Here is a 25,549-nt window from a genome sequence, read left to right as displayed (position 1 = left end):
ATGTCAAATCTACCATGAAATGATTCAGATGGGCATTTCAGCAATCGACAGCATAAACAGAATCGCTAAGAGACCTAAAATTCCCATCTTCTATGCTACTGGCTTATCCCACAATGAGGTATTACAGTTCAGATCTGTCATCACTCGTACTTGTTTAAAAAAAAAAAAAAAAAAAAAGAATAAATCCAAAGACGGTGTGATCTATAGCAAGAATTTTGTCACTGTACTTGCTAAGGGTATAAACAATAAAACCACTGAAACCTTCAAATCTCTATTGGAAAAATATCTCGGTTGACACTGTTCCTTAAAAACAAAACAAAACAAAACAAACTTGGTCAATGACTTAACCACTGAGTATATCATGGTGTCTGACTCTAAGGATATCAGCATTCCTGGCCTATCTGAAAAGTATACATTGGGTATTCTAACATAAGAATCCTTATGACGACTCTTTTTCTGAATCGTCTCAAGAGACTAAGAAAAAGTATCTAGTCATTGGGGTTTCTCAGACTATACATACACAGATTTAGCCCAGGCATTATGAATAAAATGACCAAGTAGAAAGTAGAAATGGCTCAATTACAAAATCTCCATTCTCACTTTGCCCAGTGAGAATAGCCATTCTATCCTTATCTTGACACATTACAGAAGGATACCTATGTAAATGGGCAGCTTGTACAACAACTAATTAATATACTGCTCTTCTAATCCTGGCTAATGAAGTTTGCTAGTGGAAAGGATATGTCCAGAAAAGAGCAAACAGATTATTTAATCAGATGAATAAGCAGTCATTAGAAAAGAAATCTTATTTCAGCTGATAACTTTTTTATAGAACTTTTGCAGAAATCTTAAAAACCTTTCTTGACATGTAACTGAGGGAGAAGGGGGAGAATAAAATACTATTTTTAAAAGTCTGAAAAAAACTTTATCACTCAAGGTCCTTATGAAAATCACACACACACCACACACAGACTTTCAATTAATATGGCCACATATAAACTCGACTTTCAGTTAATATAGCCACATCTAAATTCTCCCACAAGCACTGCAAAGCTAAAAATACTTAAGGAATAATGATAGTGAAAATCAAAGTGAAATCCCTTCAAGCTGCTATAGCCAGGCCAAGACAGCACAAGGACATTGTCAAAAGCCTGTAAAAGATAAAGCCAGGGAGAAAGAAGCTAGCACCTGACCTGGGTTCTAAAGTTAGCTGTATTGGGCCTTAGCCTGTCTGGGCAACAAGGAATAAATCAGCCTTACAAAGATTATTTTCATAGGGAAAACAGATCCCGGTGTGTAGGGCCATACATTTATTTTCAGGCCTTTTTGAGAGGCTCCTTAAAAGGAGTCACAGAAGAAGACAGGACTGCCTGCCCACTCAATTCAAAAGTTCTAAATGGAGTAGAGTTTGGCCCTAACACAAAATCCCAATCTAGAAATTGAGGCTGGAGAAATGAATAAGCAGAAGAAAATATCAAACACAATGGGGAAATACTATTACTTTTAAAAAAGCCAGAATGTAAAGGAACTATAAATAATGCCTCAGAGGAAAAAAAAAAAAAGGCTTGGCTATACACATGACAAAAAGATCTAGAAAAAATAATATGAAGCAAAATGAAAAATTAGAACCCTTAAGATTAGAATGGGGGGAAACCTTAGCTAAGTAGTAGACTCCCTAAAAAAGAGAATGGAACAACCACAACTCAGTAGCTTCATGAGGTAAGAAATATTAGAATTAATTCAAAAGATTAAAAAAAAAAAATGATCAGAGATGGAAGCAGAGCCAAGATGATGGAGTAAACGCAAAGACTCACCTGAGCTCTTCCAAATTCCTTCCCAACAACTTTAAAATAACACCTCAAAACGAATTCTGGAGGGGTAGAACTAACAAAAGGTGAAACAACTTTCCAGTCCAAGACAACTTAGATCAGCAGGAAAGATCCATCTCACTGGAGTAAGAGTAGATAGAGTACAATGCAGGCTGGGGCCAGCAAGTCGGTGGCTGCAGGCCCTGGGGACTGTTGTGGTGGTTTTTGAAACTCCCCACCCACAGTAAGGGGGGCAGACAACTAGTCAGAAGAAGATTATAGAGATCCTTTTTGCTGGCTCTGGGTGCAAGACTGTTACAACACTGTCCATACACTGTCCAGGCTCTGTCTAGGGCAAGGAGGGGCAACAATAACTTAGCTCTTGTGGCTACAGAAAAGTGGGAACTTTGGTCAAAGTTCTAAGGCAGAGAAGAATGCTTTTGCTTGCTCAAAAAACAAAGCATAAGCCAGGAAAGTGGTGATCACATCTGTCCTTATATCACATTACCCTGGAAAAACAAATCTCAGAGTCCCAGATATATATATATCTGACAATAACATGAAAAACCTGAAAATGGGGATATTGTCCCTATGACCTCAGGAGCAGACTTCAATCTTAACAAAATTAAAAGTGAAGAAATAGGCTGGGAAAATGGACAAACATCAAAAAAAATATGTATTTTTTTAAAGTTACTATGGTCATTTAAAACTATCAGTAAGTATCATATACAATGGGGAAAAACTGGAACCTTTCCCAGTAAGATCTGGAGTGAAGCAAGGTTGCCCACTATCACCATTATTTTCAATATCGTATTAGAAACACTAGCCTTGGCAATAAGAGTCAAGAAAGAGATTAAAGGAATTAAAGTAGGCAATGAGGAAACCAAACTATCACTCTTTGCAGATGATATGATAGTATACTTAGAGAACCCCAGAGATTCTACTAAAAAGCTATTAGAAATAATTCATAACTTTAAGAAAGTTGGCAGGATACAAAACAAATCCCCATAAAAGTTACTATGGTCATGGAGAAGATCAAGTCATACATTCACAAGAAGATAACAAAATCAAAAAAGCTACATGTAAACTCTCAAAGAAAAATGCAAATTGGTTAGAGGCCTAAGAATTCTTAGAAGAATTCAAAAAAGATTTTAAAAATCAAATGAGAGCAAGAGAGGAAAAATTGGAAAGAAAAATGAGATAATAAAGATAAAATAAGAAAATTGTAAAAAGAGACTCAAAAAATAAAGAGAAGCTCAAAAAAAAAAAAAAGTAATGGGGAAAAAAAACCCAACACCTTAAAAAACAGAACTGGTCAAGGGAAAAGGAAGTACAAAAAGTCACTGAAGAAAATAATTCCTTAAAAATCATAACTGGAAAGGGTAAGTTAATGACTCTATGAGACATCAAAAAAAAAAAAAAAAAAAAAAAAAAAAAAAAAAAAAAGAAGAAAAAAGAAAAAAGAAAAAAATGTGAAGGACATCACTGGAAAAACAACTGACCTGGAAAATAGATTCAAGATAGATAATTTAAGAATTATTAGTCTATCTGAAAGTCATGATTAAAAAAAGGAGCCTATATATCATATTTCAAGAAATTATGAAGGAAGACTGCCCTGATAGCCTATAACCAGTGAATAAAAATGTAAATCAACACATGCTATTTTCACTTTTTTTTTTCTCATGGTTTTTCTCTTTTGTTCTTATATTTTCTTTCCCAATATGATTAATATGGAAATATGTAAAAAATGAATGTACATGTCTAACCAAAAAATCCCACAAAAGTTGAATAATCCATAAATAAACTAAGAAAAAACATCCAGGATCAGAAAGATTCACAAAAAGATTCAAACATTTAAAGAACAATTAAATTATAAGTCTCCCCAATTCAAGGGGTGAAGCGAGGATGCCTATTACTACAACAAGAAAACAAGAAAAAAAATTAGAACAGAAAATGAAGAAACAAAACTATCAGTCTTTGCAGATGATATTCCTGGTAAACTTAAAGACCCCCAGAGTTAAAAAAAAAAAAATCTTAAATAATTAGCAACTTTAGAATGTTGCAGGCTATAAAAAAAAACTCGTATAAAACACCAGGATTTCTATATATTACTAATAAAGTCTAGCAGGAAGAGACAGAAAGATTCCATTTAACATAACTGCAGATAATACAAAATACTTGGAACTCTACACACCAAGATAAACCCATGAACCCAATTACAAAATATTTTTCTTATAAAATCAGATCTTGCTCATGGGTAGGCTTACTCAATATAATAAAAATGACAATTCTACTTAAATTACTTTACTTATTCATTGCCATACCAAAGTACCAAAATTTTATTTTCTAGAGCTAGAAAAAATTATAAAATTCATCTGAAAGAACAAAAAGTCAAGAGTATTAAGAGAAAATGAAAAAAAATTAATGTGATGGATGTCTAGTAGAACCAGATTTCAAAATGTTTACAAAGTAAACTATCTGGTACTGGGTAAGAAACAGAGTGATGGATCAGTGGAATAAATTAAGTACACTATATATAGTAGTAAATGATCATAGTGTTTGATAAAAGACAAAAAAAATTCAAGCTTTTAAGACAAGAACTCATTATTTTACAAAAATTGCTTGGAAAACTGGAAAGCAATTTGACAAAAAAGAGTATGGTCCAATATTTCACACCCTATACTAAGATAAGATCAAAATGGATAAATGATTTAGACATGAAGGCAGAAATCATAAATAAAAATAAAAAGTATGAAATATATTGCCAATTATTTTATTATCAAAATAAGGGAAAAATTTGTAACCAAACAAGAGATAGCACTATAAAATATAAAACAAATAATTTTGATTAAAGTTATTTAAAAGGATGTGTAGAAATAAATCTAGCAGTCAAAACTGGAAGGAAAACTGGAAACTCAGAAAAAAAAATTTTTATTGTAAGCTTCTCTGACAAAGGCCTAATTTCCCAAATTACAGAGAAATTTGTCAAACTTATAAAAATATGAGTCATTCCCAAGTGACAGATAATCAAATGATATTACAAGCAGTTTTTAGAACAAAAAAATCAAAACTTTCTATAGTTATGGGGGAAAAAATGCTCTAAATCATTACTGGTTAGAGAAATGCAAATTACAACAACTCTGAGGTATTACCTCATAACTATCTAGCTAATAATATAGAAAAGGAAAATGACACATGTTGGAGGAGATGGAAAAACTGCTCAGACATATAAGGGCAAAGTAAACATATAAAGAATCCCCAAATTCAACACCCAAGAATATCAGAACTCAAATTCATAACTATTTACTATATCAAGGGAAAAATAACAAAAGCAACTAGAAAAAACAAGTACACATACCAAGGGGCCACAAGCCATAATCTCAAAAAACTTAGTAGCAGTTTACTATAAAGTAGATTCTAGTAATACAATTAACAAAAATATGAAAGATAAAAAGCTTGCAACCTTGAATAACTTAACATGTAAAACTGAATAAAAGTTTAAGAATGTATTTTAATGGACTTTAATTGAATTGATAATTTTCCAACACACTTAATGAGATTAGAGGTAAGAAGAAACTTTGAGGTGAAAACTTTAAGCGTTCCCCTGACTTGTCTTTTTGAATTGCCATATTTTACAGAAACACTGGACCCAGAGTATACAAGAGGCCTTAATGTGTCATCAATAAAGCTTCACAACTCTCTTTTCCCCCTTCCCCCAATCTGCATCCCAAATTGACCCCCTTGTATCTTTGGGAGCCAAGATTAGGTACCAGTCTTGCACTAGGCTGAGAAACTGCTTGTGCAGCTGGAACCCCTGTAGATTATAGAGACTTCTGTCTAGTCTAGCAGTTTTTCACAAAAACAATGCAGCTTTTGACATTTTGGGAGGGGTTCTGACCTTTTATCACCTTTATTGTACTTTTCTCTCTCTCATACCACACTCCTTTGGTATTTCTGATATTTTTTCCCTCCTGTATTCTGTTGTAATAAAAATGCAAATTTCTGTATGGATTGTGAACTCTGGGTTCTACATACTTGTTCATTTCTCTTATAATCAACTTAGTTTTCATATAAGTTTTTTGTAATTGAAATTGCCTATTGACAAAAGTCAGGAGATAAGAAAAATCTATATAGGTAAAAGATTTTAACAATTGGAAAGGATTAAAGGATGATTAAATGCTTATATTCTAATAGGAGAGAAGTTAAGTATTCCTTCAAAATCTTACTTTCTCTAAAGATTATCAAGTTAAGTAAGACAAATAATCTCTGGATATGGTGTTAGTTTTTAATGTTTAAGAGAAAAAGGAATATGAGGAAGGGGTTTAGGCTTCACTATTTCTCATAATTGGGATGCTCAATAAGAAAACAGAATAATCAGTTCTGTTACTTTTGGCAAGGAATCTTATCCTCTTAGAGCCTTGGGTTTTTTTACCTGTATAATGAAAGGATTAGACTAGATAATTTCTAATATCCCAGTTATAAAATTCTATAAACCTATGAAATTTTATGAGTTTTTTTGTTATACTCCCTCCTCAGTTGTGGATATTAACATATGCATTTTTAATTTCAGGGAAATTGGTAATCTTAAAGTAGTTAATCTTCAGATGTTTGAAAAAGGCTAATAAGGGACAGAATAAGAATTTGGGAAAAGTATCTGGCTTAACACAAGGTTTAATCTTATGGAAAGATCCCCCTGAATTTTTTTTTTTTAAATTGTCCTATTTTCCAGAGATAAAACTCCCCCTAAACTAACATAACAGTGATTTTTTTGCATGTAAACTGTATTAAACTTTCAGTATCCTTGAAGCTGAGTCAGCTACAAATCTAGCTCTGGCCAGTATATGCAGACTCATGCATGTTTCTGAAGCAGGAAACATTTCAGATAAGCAGAACATCCTCCCTCCATGGTCTGAAGTTCTTCTCTCCCTCTCATTCACAATTTACCCTACCCAAATGACTCCATTCTTCCCAGAAAGTCTTCTCTTTTTGTTACACCCAGAAATAGTCAAGACTCAGTATGAAGAGCTCCTTGAGTATAAGTAGTTCCCATATGTATGTGCCTTTCTCTTTAAATCAAATTACTACACATTGTCTTGTGGAGTTGTCACTTTTGGTTAACCTCAAAAAGATAGAGTATTAAAGATTTTAGGAAAAATCAAGGGCACAGAGAATAGCAAACAATATAAATTATGATTCAGTTTCATAGAAATACTTATCCTTTATTGTATTCTGCAAGATGTCTGAAAATTTCTTTTCTTTTATTATAACTTTTTTTATTGACAGAACATATGCATGGGTAATTTTTTACAACATTATCTCTTGCAATCACTTCTGTTCCCACTTTTCCCTTCCCTACTTCCACTCCCTCCCCTAGATGGCAGGAAGTCATGCTAAATATGTTAATAGTATATCCTAGATACAATATACGTGTGCAGAACTGTACAGTTTTCTTGCATAAGAAGAGTTGGATTCAGAAGGTAAAAATAACCCAAGAAGAAAAACAAAAATGCAAATAGTCCACATTCATTTCCCAGTATTCCTTCTCCGGGTGTAGCTGATTCTGTCCAACATTGATCAATTGGAACTGAATTAGATCTTCTCTTTGTCAAAGATATCCACTTCCATCAGAATACATCCTCATACAGTATTGTTGTTGAAGTATAATGATCTCCTGGTTCTGCTCATTTCACTCAGCATCAGATAATGTAAGTTTTTCCAAGTCTCTCTGTATTCATCCTGCTGGTCATTTCTTATAGAACAATAATATTCCATAACATTCATATACCACAACTTACCCAACCATTCGCCAATTGATGGGCATCCATTCATTTTCCAGTTTCTTGCCACTACAAAAAGGGCTGCCACAAACATTTTGGCATATATGGGTCCCTTTCCCTTCTTTAGTATCTCTTTGGGATATAAGCCCAGTAGTAACACTGCTGGATCAAAGAGTATGCACAGTTTGATAACTTTTGGGCATAATTCCAGAATCCAGAATCGTTGGATTCATTCACAACTCCACCAACAATGCATCAGTGTCCCAGTTTTCCCGCATCCCCTCCAACATTCATCATTATTTTTTCCTGTCATCTTAGTCAATCTGACAGGTTTGTAATGGTATCTCAGAGTTGTCTTAATTTCCATTTCTCTGATCAATAATGATTTGGAACACCCTTTCACACAAGTAGAAATAGTTTCAATTTCTTCATCTGAAAATTGTCTGTTCATATCTTTTGACCATTTGTCAATTGGAGAACGGCTTGATGGAAATTTTTTTTAAATTTAAATTCATAAATTTTAAAAAAAAATTTAAGGACACCTAAAGAATTGGTGGGTCAAAGAAAAAAAGAGAAATAATAATTTCAAAGAAACCAACTGTGAGACAATATGCTAAAACTTTGGGGATACAAAGATGTAAGAGAAAATATATATCTAAATATTTTTTGTCAATAAAAGGTAAACATGTCAATGAATTGGGCATTCAACTAAAAAAACTAGAAAAGCAACAAATAAAAAAAACCCCATAAACACAAAGAAATTCTGAAAAATCAAAAAAGAGATAACCCTGAAATTTAAAAATCAACTGAACTGATAAATAGAATCAGGTGCTGGTGTTTTTTTTTTTTTTTTTTTAATGGACAATTTGGTCATCTAATTTTAAAATAAGATGAAAATCAAATTACCAAGATAAAAAAATGAAAAGGATACACAAAAAATAAATGGAATTAGATAATATTTACTCCAATTATGTACCAACAAGACCAATAACTTAAATGAAATGGATGAATGCTTACAAAATTATAATATTCAGTTGAACAAAATAGAGGATTTAATCAACAGATTCCAGAAAAAAAAATTTTTTTAAGTTATAAATTCCCAAAGGGGGGAAAAAAAGCATGACCAGGTGGCCTTAAAAGTGAATTCTGTCAAATATTTAACTAACAATTAACTATGATAACACATAATTTGCAAAATACAAAAAGGAAGGTATCCTCTAAGCCAAACTCCTTTTGTAAGACAAATGTGGATCTCATCTCTAAACCAGAAAGTTTTACAAAGCATAAGGGGAAAAAACCCAACTACAGACCATTATTCTTAATGAATATCAAAGCAAAAATATTGAGTAATATATCTACAAAGAAACTATGATAACATAACACTTATATATCAGGGATGTCAATATAGATTGATATTAGGAAAATTATAAACAGGGCACATCAGACTGGTAGTTAATGGAGTTGGTAGAATGCTGGGACTGGAGTTAGGAAAACCTAAGTGCAAATATAGTCTCAAACACTTATTATAATTATGTGACCCTGAGCAAGTCACTTTACCTCCATCTGCTTCCATTTCCTCAATTGTAAAATGAGAGTTAATAATAGTATTTAGTTCCCAGGGTTATTGTGAGGATTAAATGAGATAATATTTATAAAATGCCTGGCATATAGCAGACATTTATAAATATTTTATTCTTCCTTCTATTTCTTCATATTGTAAATAGTATCTAAGACTTAGAATTTTTTTAAATGAATAACTGCTAGAAGCTTTTCCAATAAGATCAGGATAAAGGGAAGATATTCATCATCATCACTCTAGTCTTATGTAGTTCACATTAAAAACTAGAAAAAGAAATTGAACCAATAAACACAGGCAAAGAAGAAACAAAATTACTGGGTTTGGTTGATGTTTTATTTTATTTAGAGAATCCTATTATTCAACTAAAAATTATTTCAAACAATAACATTAGGATAGTAACAAGATATAAGATAAATCTACAAAATCATCAGTCTTTCTGTAAATTACTAACAAAACCCAGGAGAAAGAAATAGAAAGAAATTTTAGATTATAGAATATATAAAATATTTGGAAATCACTTCTCTAGATACACATAGGAATTTATAAGTAGAGAACTACAAAATACTCTTTACAGAAATAAATAAGAGAGATTAACAGTGGTCAATTTAATAAAAATGATAATGCTACCCTAATTAATGTACAGATTTAATAGCATACCAACTCAATTACCAGAAATACTTTGTAGAATCAGAAAAAAAAATATTACAAAGTTCTTCTAAAGGAACAAAATATCAAGAATTCCAAGAGAAATTTTTTTAAAAGTATAGGATGAAAAGGGGCTAGCTGTATCAGATCTCAAACTGTACAACAAAGCAGTAAACCTGAGGTCAGTCAAATTTATGTTATCTAATCTGAACTGGAACTTCACTACTGCAAAGCAATTCTTTCTTACTCAGCAAGTGCCTGTCTCCCCAAAATCAGTGTTCTAAACTTTTACCTTCAAATCCCTTGAGCTGCCATTGCCAATGCATCCTCTCTCAGACAAAGCAACTGACTCCTATTTTGCTGAAAAAATTGAGGTCATTCATTGTCTAGGCATCAAAACCCCTCTCTCTAAGGAACAGATGGCCCTTCTAGAAAATTGGATTGTCCTTTGTACACAGGCACAAATGCAATATTAGCAGAGCTGTGAATTAGTCAACCATTGTGGATAACCACTTGGAATTATGATATGAAAGTGATTAAAACATCCATGCTCCTAGGGATTCAACTGCTAGGAGGTCTCAATAAGAAGAATGGCCCCATTTAAAAAATAATAATAACACCTCTTTTTGTAATAGCAAAGAACTTGGGGAAAAAAAGTAGATACACATCAAATGCAGAATGGCTGAACAAATCATGGTACTTTAATGAAATAGAATGTTAAAAAAACAAAAATAAAATACTAAATAGGAAAAATACAAAAAAAGCACAAAGCACAAAATTAACTAATGCAAATTATAGTAAAACAATATATACAATGACTATCAGAATGCAAGTGAGAATTTTTTTTAAAAAAGCATTTTGTAATTATAATGACCAAGTTTGTCTCAAAATCTTTGTAAAGATAAAAGAACTATTAGTGTGAAACTGCATATACTGATTGATATGTTCATTATTTTTGCCAAACTTTTTCTCCTCTCTCTTTTTTATCCTTTGTTATAAGAAATGACTCTCATGATATATGTTGGAAGAATAGTTGGAGAAGAGAGGGAAGGATATTTGGAAATGAAAGCACTGTAAAAAAAAACAAAAGGTACTAATAAATTTTTAAAGGTCAACCCCTCTACTTGTATCTTTGTTCTTATTACCTTTCTTCTCTGTAGGATTTGATCTTTGGGATTCATTTCCTCTCTCCCTTTGCTGCCTTCTCTTATGCTTACCAATAGGCCCAGGTCTCCTTCATCCTTAAAAGAATGTACACTACTAATTATATATACGAAAATTATATAACACTATGCTCAGGCTAAGGACTGCCATAATGGAATTACTGAGATAAATGTGTTGTGAAGATAGAAAATATGGTGCAGATGTCTTGGTCATATATTGTGAAAGTTTATTTACAAAATCTCTAAAAGTGATTTAATTTTTTCCAGTGAAATCAATTTTTTTTTTTTTTTTTTGAAAATACAAGTTTTGGGGACAGCTAGGTGGCGCAGTGGATAGAGCTGGATAAGACAGGACGACCCAGTTCAAATCTGGTCTCAGACACTTAACACTTTCTAGCTGTTTGACCCTGGGCAAGTCACTTAATCCCAACTGCCTCAAAAAAAAAAAAAAAAAAAAAAGAAAAAAAGAAAATACAAGTTTTTATATTCAAGTACCATTTCATTTTGTTCATGTAGTATGGCTAATACTATAGTTAGACCAAGGATATGCAATTCTTTATTTTAAATAAAGCAGTTACAATGAGGTGTATTTTGGTAGACTATATATACCTCAATGCCAGTGAAACTGCTTTCTTATGGTATATCTCCTTACCAGAAAAATCTCCAAGTAAAAAAAAGTTTAAAGGGAAAAAAAAAAAAAAGGAATATGCACTACTGAACTGTTGGTGAAGTTATGAATTGGTCCAACCATTCTGGAAAGCAATTTGAGACCATGCCCATTAAGTTATCAACCTGTGGATATCCTTTGATTCAAGAATATTATGCCCATATGAAAAGGTGCTCCAAATCATTATTGATCAGAGAAATGCAAATTAAGATAATTCTGAGATACCACTATACACCTGTCAGATCGACTAAGATGACAGGAAAAGATAATGACAAATGTTGGAGGGGATGTGGGAAAACGAACACTGATGCATTGTTGGTGGAGTTGTGAATGGATCCAACCATTCTAGAGAGCAACTTGGAACTATACTCAAAAAGTTATCAAACTGTGCATACCCTTTGATCCAGCAGTGTTACTAATGGGCTTATATCCCAAAGAGATATTGAAGAAGGGAAAGGGACCTGTATGTGCAAAAATGTTTGTGGTAGACCTTTTCATAGTGGCTAGAAACTGGAAATTGAATGGATGTCCACCAAGTGGAGAATGGCTGAATAAATTGTATTATATGAATGTTATGGAATATTATTCTTCTGTAAGAAATGACCAGCAGGATGAATAGAGAGAGGCTTAGAGAGACTTACATGAGCTGATGCTAAGTGAAATGAGCAAAACCAGGAGATCATTATACACTTCAACAACAATACTATATGATGATCAATTCTGAGGGACATGGCTCTCTTCAGCAATGAGCGGATACAAATAAGTTCCAATTGATCAGTAATGAACAGAACCAGCTGCACCCAGAAAAAGAACACTGGGAAATGAGTATGGACCACAATGTAGCATTTACATTCTTTCTGTTATTGTTTGCTTGAATTTTTGTTTTTTCTTCTCAGTTTATTTTTATCTTCTTTCTAAATCCGATCTTTCTTGTGCAGCAATATAACAGTATAAATATGTATACATATATTACATTTAACATATATTTTAACATATTTAACATGTATGGGACTACCTGTCATCTAGGTGGAGGTAAGGAGGGGAAAAGTTGAAACATTAGTTTTTGCAAAGGTCAGGGTTGAAAAATTACCCATGCATATGTTTTGTATATAAAAAGCTATAATAAAAAAAGTTTAAAAAAATAAAAATAAAAATACTATGACTAGACCTATACCCCACATAAAAAAACAAGCAGGGGAAAAAACCAGATGTGCAAAAATATTCATATCAACTCTTTCACAGTTGCCAAAAATGAGAAACTAAGGTGGTGTCCCATTTGGTAATAGCTAAACAAAATAGCTTTAAAAAAGGCATATAAATGTAACAGAATGTTCTCATGCCATAGTGATGAAATGTACTATTATAGAGGAATCTAGGAAGATCTTTATGAATCGATATTGAGCAAAGTAAAAACAAAAAACAAACAAAAAAACCCACAATATAAGAACAATTTATACAGTGATTATAGAGAAAAACTTAGAACGATTTTAGAACTCCAGTTGATTGTTGTCCTTCATTCTCAAAAAGGACCAAAATGTGAATTAGTTATGTTGAGAGTTGAGGTACAGTGTGTCTGCTTATAGCTGATCAGGCCAATTCATGAGCTCAGAATGCTCTACCTGGACTCTCTAATTTTGCACATCCTTACTTCTTCTGAGCTAATTTAATCTGCTTTGTTCACAGACCACAGCACCTTCTCTGATGAGGGCAAGTCATACTGGGCAGTCTTGTGCCAGTGTCTCCCATATCAATCCTAAAATTCTTAAGAGAGATCTTCACGGTATCTTTATATCACTTTTTCTAACCATCTTGTGAGCACTTGCCTTGTCTGAGTTCTCCATAAAAAAATCTTTTTGGCAAGATCTGCGTTTGGCATTCAAAACTGCTAAAAGCAATGACAAAACCAGGAGTCCAAAAGAACAAAACATGCTACTCCTCTCCTGACAGAGATATGATATCCTGAAAAATCAAAAAGGACATACTTTCTAAGGCAAAAGAAATTTGCTTTTTGAGTTTTTTTTTTTAATTTGTTTAATGGAGAGAGGAAGATTAAAAGGGACAAATTTGTTTAAAAAATACTTGAAAAGAATAGAATGGATAGACTACATTTGTTTCCTTCCACTTTCTTACCGTCTAATCACTTTTTAAACCCTTGCTTTTGGCTTCCAATCCTACCACTCAGCTGAAAGTACTTTCTCAAAGCTTATCAATAATCTCTTAACAGTTAAATTTGATTGCAGTTAGTAACAGTGGATAGAGAGCATTAGTCTGGGGATATTAGGAAGACCTGACTTCAAATACAAATGGTATATTACCTATATGACCATGAGCAAATGACTTAACCCTGTTTGCCTCAGTTTCTTCATCTGTAAAATGAGATAGAGAAGGAAAGTCAAACCACTCCAATATTGTTGAAAGAAATTCCCAAATGGGGTCATAAAGAACTGGACACAACTAAAACAGCGAACATCCTAGATGACCTTTTCTTCCTCTCTCGGTTTCCACACTACTATTTACTTCTGTGACCATTACCTCTGGTAATGACAATGGTAAATAGCAAAGAATACTAGACCACCATTCACTTCTCATCTCTTAAGCATAAATCCCCACCCTATCCTGCTCCTTTCTTTTGTCTACTACACTGTTTCTCTTGCTCATTTCATTTACCCTCAGGTATTCAACTGCTATCACTATACAATACCAAATCTATAAATCTACTTCTAAGTATTCTAATTTTCATTCTGGCACTGCCAGCTGGTCCACAGTGATACATAAACATCCTACTGACATCACAAACTCCTATTTTTCTCCTTCATATCCCCAACAATTTCTCTATTTCTACTAAAGGCACCATCATTCTTCTAGTCACTCAAGTTAGTAACCTGGCCTTTATCTTCTGTTCTTACCTCTCCCTCAACATCCCCCAGCCCATAGGTAATCAGTTGCTGGGTCCTCTCAATTCTAATTTCATAACAACTATCATTTTTAGTTCCCTTTTCCCGTTTAAAATGGAAAAGAAATCTCCACTCTTATTTTAGGTCCCCCATTTCCTTTTCCTAAAGTAATAATTTCCACATTGGCTTCCTTGTTTCTACTTCCAAACTCCAATCTATCCTCCAAAGTTGCCTGAATCACCTCCTAAGGATACACACATAATCAAGTCACTCCCAGTTACCTCTAGGATAAAACACAAATTCTAAAGGGTGGACTGGCACCTGGGACTTCACTGATGGAGGATACCACCAAATGGTACTTTCATAACCTTAGATATCGGTCTGGGGTAGACAGGTTAAGCAACTTGTTTTAAGATCACACAGTCAGGTCACATCAAAGACAGCACTTGAACCCAGATTTTCCTGGCTCTCCTTAGGTGCTGTTCTATACACTAAGGCATTTTAACCATTTTTTTAAAAAAAATTTAACCATTTCCCAGAAAAACTGGGAAATGAGTAAGATGCCCATCAATTGAGAAACAAATTGTGGTAAATGAAGATAATGGAATATTATCACTCTATAAAAAATGATGAAGTGATGCTGAGTGAAACACTATACACAATAACAGCAAGAATGTGCAATGACGAAAGACTTGGTTCTTCTCAGTAGTTCAGTGATCCAAAGCAATCCCAATAGAGTTTGGACAGAAAACACTATCTGCATCCAGAAAGAGAACTAAAGAGACTGAACCTATGCTATGTTCACCTTTTTTCGATTTTTTTTTATCTCTCCCAAGATTTTCCCTATAATCTATGGATCTCTGTTAAATATACCAGGAAAAAAAAATACAAAAGGTTACAAAGGAAACCGATTCTAATAAATTATTACAAAGATATTTATTAAAAAACTATAATTTTTTTGTTTTAAAAAAATCTCCCAACAACTCCAGTTTAAGAACTTTATTACCCCGTCTTCTCTGTGGTCAATCAGTCCAACAAATATTTAACAATCTTTTCTGAGCTACAAAGGAAGAGAGAGACAATCCTAGACAATCAAGCCAAATAATTAACAATAATTAACAATTAATAATTAACTGAAGGTCCCGGAAGAAAGTTCTAGTTGTCTCCGTACGCGGCTATACATATGGCAACCTTGCCTCGGCAGTAAGATCGGAGCGGGGGGCGGGCGCGGGGAAGAGCGCGAGCAGCCCGCGAAGGCGGCCGAGGGTCTCCGGGGCCCTGGCCCCCGGGGGTGCCCGGGAGGACTGGACAAACGGGCGGGCGCTCGCCCACGTACCTCTACTGAGCTCCGAAGGCTTCAGTTCTAGAATCTCCTCGGCTGTCTGGAAGCCGGCACTCACTAGCTTCACTCGCACGCCAGGGGCCAGCGGATAGCTCCCCAAGTCCCGCTGCATGGCAGCGAAGGGAGGGCCCACACCAAAGGCAGACGAGCCCACCTTCGGCATCCGGGATTCGGGTTAGGCGCTCAGAGCAAGAGACACGCCCCCTGACGTGACGTCAGACGTAAAGCCAACCGGGGGCGAGGCTGCGGTCCCCTCCTTCCGTGCACGGGAATTACAAGGCCTCCCTGGGCCCGCTGTCACTCAGCTTTCTAATGGCTTAAAGCGAGGAAGGGCGGGAGTTAGTGGGGATGAAGCGCCCACACTTGATGCAGCAACTCGCGGCGAGCGGCTTTGGGACAATTTAGTGGGAGCGACTGGCCCGTCGAGGGGACCGATTTTTCTTCCATATACACCCCGCCAAAAAAAAAAAAAAAAAAAAAAAACAGTTGGGGGGGGGTGAGTAGGCCGCACCTTTGGCTGGTCTGGAAACCCCTCCTTTCCATTTCCCCGCCCCAAAAGGCGTTAGAAGGTCCCGAAGACAGAATACCCCGAGATCCTTAATTGACCTCCCTCGATGGTCCCGACATGCCCTGTGATTTCTTCACCTACACAGCCTCTCCCCCAACCCCTCCCCAGCCCGACGCTTTCCCGCCCTCGCAAGGAATTGTGGGCCAGGAGGGTCACGCCTGCGCCTCGTTCTCGTTCTCGTTCTCGACCTCATCTTCATCCTTTCAGTCCTATCTACCCCCACCCCTCAAATCCCGCCTGCGTGAGATGATGAAGGTTCCCGAGACCGTTAGCTCGCCTGTCTTTGTGTAGGAAAAGGAATAACTGGAGGAGAAAGCAAGTAATGAGCAACTCGGAGTGGGTGGGCTCAGGCTGAGGGATGGATAGATGATGGGACTTAGAGGAGGACCGAGGGAGGTGACGGAAACAGGTCCTTGTCTGGAAAATGGCGGCGGAGTGGAGGGGCGTCTGTAGGCCTCTGGCCTAGTAGGCCGTGCTCAGTCCCCATAAGTGAGCCGTCGGGAGCCTGTGTTTCTCAACTGATAATGTTCGTTTCCTAGGGCATCTGGCTTCTGAAGGTAGATCATGGCTTAGAGATATATTGCTTTAAGATTTATAGTTCATTCTGCAGGTGTCGTATTTTAATCTCACATTTATTATAGAAGCCATTTATTATCCTTATTTTACAAATGAGGAAACTGAGGCAGAGCAAGGGTTAGTGACTTGTCCAATGTTACACAGTGGGGGGGAAAGGGAGAGGCTAGATTTGAACTCAGTTTTTATTGACTAAAAGTTCAACACTGAGCATAGTTACTGCCCGTATAAAACCGTAGGCTAAACAGGTATAATTCTGTCCTGTTTCATTCTTAAATCTTAGAACAATGATTAAAAACTTGAGTCAAAATTTGACCTTCCTGCCACCTGTTATATAGCTTGCATAGTTTGCATTTTGATAATAAAGCACATGGTAGTTGCTACAAAAGTGGAAATGGTCTGTAGGAGGCATAAAAATGATCACTGAATTCTCGGGGCTATTAAACAGATTTGATGCTGAATGAATTCTTTTAAATTGGAGATTCTCTTTTTTTCTGGTAATTTTTTAAATAAAAAAATTTTATTTCCATGGCTTTCTTTCTCCTTGAAAATTAACTCTATAAATGGAAAATAGTTCTACAAATGAGAGATTTTCATACTGTTTCTAGATAGGTCAAAAAACAAAACAAAAAGCAGCCCTTGTATGTTGAGCAACATGGCTGAAAAGAGTGACTGAGATTTTCTATAGAGGATAATTTTTAATTTAGTAGAAATATTTCTGGTACAATTCTCAGTAAATTTAAAGTCTAAGTTGGAAGTTCCTAACCTTTTTTGAGTGTCATGAATCCCTTTGGTGGTTTTTGGATTAAATATGGATATGGGTTTTTACTAGAGTTAAATGTTTATAAATATATAAAATAAAGTGCCAAGGGAATTTAGTAATATTGAAATAGTTACTTAAAAGTTTTTTTTAACACTGGGGCAGCTAGGTAGCACAGTGGATTGAGTTCCAGCCATGAAGTCAGGAGGAACTGAGTTCAAATCTGGTCTCTAACACTTAAAACTTCTTAGCTGTGTGACCCTGGGCAAGTCACTTAGCCCTAATTGCCTCAGCAAAAAAAGAAGAGAAAAAAGTTTTGTAATGCTCTAACTCTCTAATTTATTGAATAGTTTTTGAATCTCTACTTTTGTTCAAGATACTGAGCACATGGTATTATTTATTGCAATAGGATATGAGGGGATAACTTTTAAATTAGTGTAACTAAATTTAATAGTGAATGATAAAAGTAATAAAATTGTACTCCCCTCTCCAGAACCACACAATCCTTAGTCCCTCAGGCTTGCCACCTAGGTGTAATTTTCAACTACTCCTTCTTTCTCTTATTTCCCTATCTGTTGTTAAATCTTGTTGAGTCTACCTAATAGTATCTCCAATAAATACTGCCTTTTGGTCAGACCTTCATTGAGACCTTCATTGCATTGCAGTAACATTCTGGTTAGCCTGAAGTCTTTCTCCATTAAGCTGTCTTCCTAAAGCACAGGTCTAATTGTAATACCCATTCATAAATATATTTCCGTAGTCTCCAGTTACCTCCAGGATTAAATATAAATTCCCTAACCTAGCTCCTTCAAACCTTTCTAATCTAAACCTTTATCCTCTTCACAACCTGCCCTCCTTGATGTTCCTCACATAAGACTTTATCTCCCAATTCCATTCATTTTCACTATCCCCTTTGCTTGTAATGCTCTCTTTTGTCTCTGATTTCTGGCTTGCTCTAATCTAAGTTAAAATCCCACTTTTTGTAAGAGTCCTTTCCTGGTCTCTCTTAATTTTAGTCTCTTCCCAATGAGATTATTTTATTCTAATTTGTCCTCATTAGATATTTATTATTTGCTACCATATGCCAGACACTGTACTTATTTCTTGGAATACAAAGAAATACAAAGAAAGGCAAAAGAGTTCCTCTTCTGAAGGAGGTCAGTCTAATAGAGACAGCATGAAAATAACGATGTACAAAACAAGATATAGATGTATATATATATATATATATATATATATATATATATGTACGTATGTATGACAAATCAGCTAACCAATAGAACTAACATTAGTCACTAACATTAAAGATATCAGGATGAAGATATCAAGAATGTGATAAATAAATAAAAAGATATCTTGTAGAATGTTGAATTTGATGGAAGGAAAGAAGTTGAGAGGCTAAGATAAAGAGGAAAACTTCTTGGCATGAGGGACAGCCAATGAAAATACATGGAGTTGGGAGATGAAGTCTCGTATAGGCCAGTGTCACAGTATTGCAGAATGTTTGTGCAGAGTAATGTGGAAGAAGGCTAGAAAGGCTAGAAGGAGAGAGTCAAAGTGTGAAGGGCCTGGAATATCAAACAAAGAATTTTATATTTAATCCCAGAATATATAAAGAGAAGAAAACATGTTCCAGGAAAGAAGCATATAGTCTATATATATGCTGTTATACATAGTAGTCTCTATGTTGTCTTCCCTGGCAAGATACCTGTCTAAGCAGTCATCCCAAGAGCATATTAAGGACAACATATAGCAGAAAAATGGGGGAAATTATTAAAATCATGACAACAAATTGTTTTCTTTAACTCTCTAAGAGGTTTGTTTTTTAAAGGGGGAACTAGGAGCAGCTAGGTGGTGCAGTGGATAGAGCATCAGCCCTGAAGTCAGGAGGACCCGAGTTCAAATGTGATGTCAGACACTTAACACTTTCTAGCTGTGTGATCCTGAGCAAGTCACTTAACTCCAATTGCCTCAGCAAAAAAATAAGGGGGGGGGGGAGGGAAACTAGACTTGGGGATGGTAAGGAAAGATGGAGAATAGGTTAGAAAATAAATGCAAATGTAAACAATAAGCTGCTTTGTGAATTACTTGATTTTCAAAACTAACCAGAACATAGAACAGAACAATAAAGGCTTAAAGTATTCCCATGACAAATCTCAAGATTTCAGTCTGTACTATTTGGAATCTGGGCTGCAAGCCCTGTTATTTGGATAGATCACTGATTAGTTACTGTAGTTCACATTCTAAAAAGACTTGAACTAAAGAGTAGCACGTCAACGTAGAACATGATATGCTTAGTCTTTTGTTTCACATTACAAAAACTCTTCCCTAAAATGCAGTGTGAGGTTGGATTGAACTTTTTAATGTGAATATGAATCTTTATGCCAAACTCCTTAATGTAAACTCTTGTTCAGTCTTGTTAATTAATGCTATGGTGTTTGTTCTGCTACACCTTTTCCCACGTGTTCACATTTTTTTATGATGGCCTTTATTATTTTTTTCAGGAACTTTTTTAATTTAAAAAAACCAGAAGAAACATTCATTAGCTACTTTTCCCTAGAGTTCACATTAGGGAACTTTCCACTATTTATTATGTCTCATTTCAGTGCTTTTACACAGACTAACCACCAAACCAGGAATTTTCTCGGGTCAATTCTGTCTTTGAGTTCTAAGATTCCATCAAAGTTTAACTTAAATGACACTTCTTATGTGATGTTTTCTGTGATCAACTCCCAACACTGAGTACCTTCCCAACCCACATTCAATTTACCTTGCACAATGTATACTTATATCTAAACATATTGTCTCCCTCAACAGAATTGTAGCGCCTTAAAGGCAGCAATTGTTTAATTTTTATTTGTATCCCTAACAGCGGTCCTACCACATAGTAGGATCTTAAAAATGCTTGTTGATGAATTGATTTTTTTGAAATATCTTACTCCTTTTTTTCTCAATAGTATTTTATTTTTCTGAATACATATATAGTTTTCAATATTCATTTTTGCAGAACTTAGTGGTCCAGATTTTTCTCCTTACCTTCATCCTCCCCAAGACAGCAAGCAATCTGATATAGGTTAAATATTGCAATTCTTGTAAATATATTTTCTTTTTTTTATTAAAGCTTTTTATTTACAAAACATATGCATGGGTAATTTTTTCAATATTGACCCTTGCAAAACCTTTTGTTCCAAATTTTCCCTTTCCTCCACTTCTCCCCTAGATGGCAGGTAATCCAATACATATTAAATATGTTAAAATACATGTTAAATTGAATATATGCATATATATTTATACAGTTATCTTGCTGCATAAGAAAAATCAGATCAAGAAGGAAAAAAAAGAAAAACTGAGAAAGAAAACAAAATGCAAGCAAATAACAACAGAGAGTGAGAATGCTATGTTGTATTCCAAAATGTTCCCATGATTCTCTCTCTGGGTGTAGATGACTCTCCATCACTGAACAAGTAGAAGTGGTTTGAATCATCTCATTGTTGAAAAGAGCCATGTCCCTCAGAATTGATTGTCATATTGTCTTCTTTTTGCCGTGTGTAATGATCTCCTGGTTCTGCTCATTTCACTTACAATCAATTCATGTAGGTCTCTCTAAGCCTCTCTGAAATCATCCTGCTGGTCATTTCTTACAGAACAAATACTATTGTATAGCATTCATATACTATAATTTATTTGGCCATTCTCCAATTGATGGGCATCCATTCAGTTTCCAGTTTCTTGCCACTGTAAAGAGGGCTGCCACAAATATTCTTGCACATGTGGGTCCCTTTCCTTCCTTTAAGATCTCTTTGGGATATAATTCCAGTAGAAACACTGCTGGATCAAAGGGTATGCACAGTTTGATAATTTTTTGAGCATGGTTCCAAACTGCTCTCCAGAATGGTTGGATCCATTCACAGTTCCACCAAAAATGTATCAGTGTCCCAGCATTCTCACATTCCCTCCACCATTGATCATTATAGTTTCCTGTCATCTTAGCCAATATGACAGGTGTGTAGTAGTAGTATCTCAGAGTTGTCTTAATTTGCATTTCTCTGATCACTAGTGATTTGGAACTCCTTTTCATGTGGCTACAAATAGTTTCATTTCTTCATCTGAAAATTGTCTTCATATCTTTTGACCATTTATCAATTGGAGAGTGGCTTGAACTATTATAAATATGAGTCTCGATTCTCTATATATTTTAGAAATGAGGCCTTTATCAGATCCTTTGGATGTAAAAATATTTCCTCAGTTTATTGCTTCCCTTCTAATTTTGTCTGCATTAGTTTTGTTTGTACAAAACCTTTTTAATTTTATATAATCAAAATTATCTATTTTGTGATCAATAATGATCTCTAGTTCTTCTTTGGTCACAAATCCCTTCCTCCTCCACAAATCTGAGAGGTAAACTATCCTATGTTCTTCTAATTTGTTTATAATATTATTCTTTATGCTTAAATCATGAACCCATTTAGATCTTATCTTGGTATACAGTGTTAGGTGTGGGTCTGTGCCTACTTTCTGCCTTACTAGTCTCCAATTTTCTCAGTAGTTTTTGTCAATTAGTGAATTCTTATCCCAAAAGCTGGGGTTAAACATATTTTCATATTTGTCATGTTGTGTGAGAAAAGTCAGATTAAAAGGGGGAAAAACCACAAGAAGAAAAAAAAGCAAACAAAAAAGGTGAAAATATGCTTGGATCCATATTCAATCTCCATAGTTCTCCCTCGGATGTGGATGTCATTTTCCATCCCAATTCTATTGGAATTGTCTTGAATCATTGCATTGTTGATAATAGCCAAGTCCATTTCTTATTGTTTTTTTTTTATTTCTTTTTTTTTTACATAAAATTAACCAATGCCTTTTCAGTTTTATTGGGTTTTCTTTCATAAAACCAGCATTTAGTTTTATTTATTAATTCAATGGTTTTCTTATATTTTATTATTCTTGTCTTTGATTTTCAGGATTTCCAGTTTGGTGGCAAACTTTCTAGTTGCATGTCCAATTCATTGATCTGTTCTTTTCCTGATTTATTGATATAAGAATTTAGAGACATAAATTTCCTCCTACATACTGCTTTCATTACATCCCATAAATTTTGGCATATTGTCTTATTGTTGTCAATGTCTTTAATGAAATTATTGTTTCTCTGAGTAGATGCCCATCATTTGGGGAATGGCTGAATATGGTATATAAATGTAATGTATTATTGGATTATTTTTGTTTTTCCATCCAATCCAGTATTTAATTGGATTATTATTGTTCCATAAGAAACAATCAGCAGTATTATTTCAGAGATACCTAGAAAGATTTACATGAACTGGTGCTAAGTGAAGAAGTAAAAACAAGAGAAATTGTACACAGCAATGAGATTATATAATGATCAACTGTGAGCAATTTTCAGCAATTAGGTGATTCAGGGCAGTTCCAGTGGACTTGTGATAGAAAATCATCTGCATCCAGAGAAAGGATTATGGGGACTGAATGTGGGTCACAACATAGTATTTTCACCACTTTTTTGTTGTTGTTTGCTTGCTTATTTTTTCTTTCTCTTTTTTTTTTCCTTTTGATCTTATTTTTCTTGTACAGCATGTGGAAATATGTTTTGAAGAATTGCACATATTTAACCTATATTGGAATACTTGCTGTCTAAAGAAGGAGAAACAGGGAGAGAGGTAGAAAAATTTAGAACACAAGGTTTTGCAAGAGTAAATGTTGAAAATTATCTTTGCATGTATTTTGAAGTAAAAGGCTATTTATTATTATTTTTAAAAAAGAAATTACTGTTTCTTTGCCCCACTGATTCTTTAGGATTAGATTATTTAATTTCCAAATAATTTTATCAAATGCAATTTTTATTGCATTATGGTTTGAAAATGATGGATTTAATATTTCTGACAGGATTTTAACACGATAACTAAAGCATTGAAAGATAAAAAGTGTAATGTATCATAAGTATGTAATATGTAAAGCATATAAAAATTGAGAGAATAAAAAAAGTCTTGGATTTAGGGATTCAAATTATTTGTCATTAGGGATTTAGTATGACAATATTAGATATTCTTGCATATCTTATCTGGCTGCCCCTCAGTTTTTTCATTTATACCTACATTGTAGGAACCATCCTAAGTTGAGATATGGAGGTTTTCAGTTCTTTCAAGGTAGTATGATATAAGGAAAGGTATAGTTACTGCTCCTCTGCCTATGCTCTGTTCTCAATAAAGGACCTTGTTCCTATGTAGCCATTAATGCTAGCACTGGGTTCTATTCCTGAAGCCTTAAATTAGCTGGATGACTAGAAAAGTTCCTTAATTCTAAACCTTTCATGATTCATAAAATGAAATGCCAACCCTATCTACTTCACAAGATTATTGTTAGATTGCAGAAAAATAAGGTATGTGATATAGCTTCCAGTTTCCTGCAAACAAGCTCTTCCCTACTCTAAAAATAATTTCTCTACTGCTATCTTTTCAAGCTGTCATTTTTTCCCAACTCCTTGCAGTCTATCTTCAGTTCTCACCACTTTACTGAAACTCCTCTTTTTAAAAATAGATTTTTTTATTGATATCTTTTGTTCTTACATTTTCTTCATTTAGATTTCCTTATGTATTGTACTTTCTCCTTCATCCCAGAGAACCATTCATTTTATATATAACAAAGAATGTCTTAAAAATAAAGAAAAATGGATGAAGGAAAAAAAGATTTAATAAGACTGATCAACACTGAAAAATTCTAATATTATTTGTAAATGATTCATATTTGTCAACCTCAACCTCTACAAAGGTATGGGGTCACGGGGTGTTATCTTAGATCATTTTTTTGGAGCCAAACTTATTATTTATAATTTCTCAACATTCAGTTTCTATTTATTATATATCTGTATATTGTTTTTCTAGCTCCGTTTACTTTACCTTTTTAGTCGTATTATACCTTACTTCCCACTATAAACTCATCTATCCAGTAATGATTTCCTACCTCTTCTATGAACAAGATACTCTATCCCTGCCTCCTGGAATTTTTTGAACTATCCTCTATACCTGGAATGCTCACCCTCCACCCACCTTCCTGGCTTTCTTAAAGTTCCAATTAAAATCCCACCTTCTATGGAAGCCTCCCCCAATTCCTCTCAATTCTAGTGCTTCCCTCCCCCTTCCATCCTCCCTATTTATTTCCTTTTTGCTCTTCATATAGCTTGTTTGTACAGATTTATTTACATGTTTTTTTTTCCTGTTAGATTATAAATTCTTTGAGAGCTGGGACTGTCTTTTTCCATTTTTTGTATCCCCAGCATTTATTAGCAGAGTGTTTAGCAAATGTTGTTTAAATAATTACATTATGATCATTCCATGATTTTCTGTATTCTTCATGCTCAAAAAAAAAAAATTCACAGATTATCTTGTTAAATGTAGAAGTCTTTTTTTTTAAGTTCTTTGAGACATTTGACACAATTCATAACGACCTTTTTTTTCTTGATTCCATTTCCTTGGTTGCTATTTTTTTGAATTCTTATGGTTCTATTTCCTTTTTCTTTTTCTATTTTTCTGAATCCTTATTCTCTTCTTGCTTAAAAATTGCTTTCTGCCACAGTTCTGTCCTTGTTCCTCTTCAATTTCTGCAGTCTTTCTCTGGTAATCTTATTTTTTCACTTGACTTCATTATTATTTCTATGCCTATGACTTACAAGTGTCCATTTCCAACTTTTTTCCAAATTTCTGGTTCTGTATCTCTTCCTTTTGGATATCACTTCAGCATCTCAAACTCAACTTGTGAAAAACTAAA

At 34.4% G+C, this 25,549-nt stretch overlaps 2 protein-coding genes across 3 annotated transcripts in view; one reads left to right on the top strand and one right to left on the bottom strand.

Annotated features, from left to right (window-relative positions):
• Positions 1-16,342, bottom strand: part of RAD51C (RAD51 paralog C) — a 70,539-nt gene extending 54,197 nt beyond the window's left edge. For both annotated transcript variants that reach the window (XM_023502141.2, XM_012548060.3), the window contains exon 1: positions 15,870-16,342. In XM_023502141.2, the coding sequence (XP_023357909.1) occupies positions 15,870-16,038 (169 nt within the window). In that variant the 5' untranslated portion in view covers positions 16,039-16,342. The remainder of the gene's footprint in view (positions 1-15,869) is intronic.
• Positions 16,343-16,632: 290 nt separating this feature from the next.
• TEX14 (testis expressed 14, intercellular bridge forming factor) overlaps positions 16,633-25,549 on the top strand; it is a 141,901-nt gene continuing 132,984 nt past the window's right edge. The window contains exon 1 of the mRNA XM_031966493.1: positions 16,633-16,762. The gene's annotated coding sequence lies outside the window, so the exon portion shown is untranslated. The remainder of the gene's footprint in view (positions 16,763-25,549) is intronic.

This window comes from Sarcophilus harrisii, chromosome 4 (assembly GCF_902635505.1).
Source record: "Sarcophilus harrisii chromosome 4, mSarHar1.11, whole genome shotgun sequence".
In the NCBI taxonomy this organism is placed as follows: domain Eukaryota; kingdom Metazoa; phylum Chordata; class Mammalia; order Dasyuromorphia; family Dasyuridae; genus Sarcophilus; species Sarcophilus harrisii.
The sequence above is the reverse complement of the archived record's forward strand: the minus strand, read 5'-3'. Positions and strand labels throughout refer to the sequence as shown.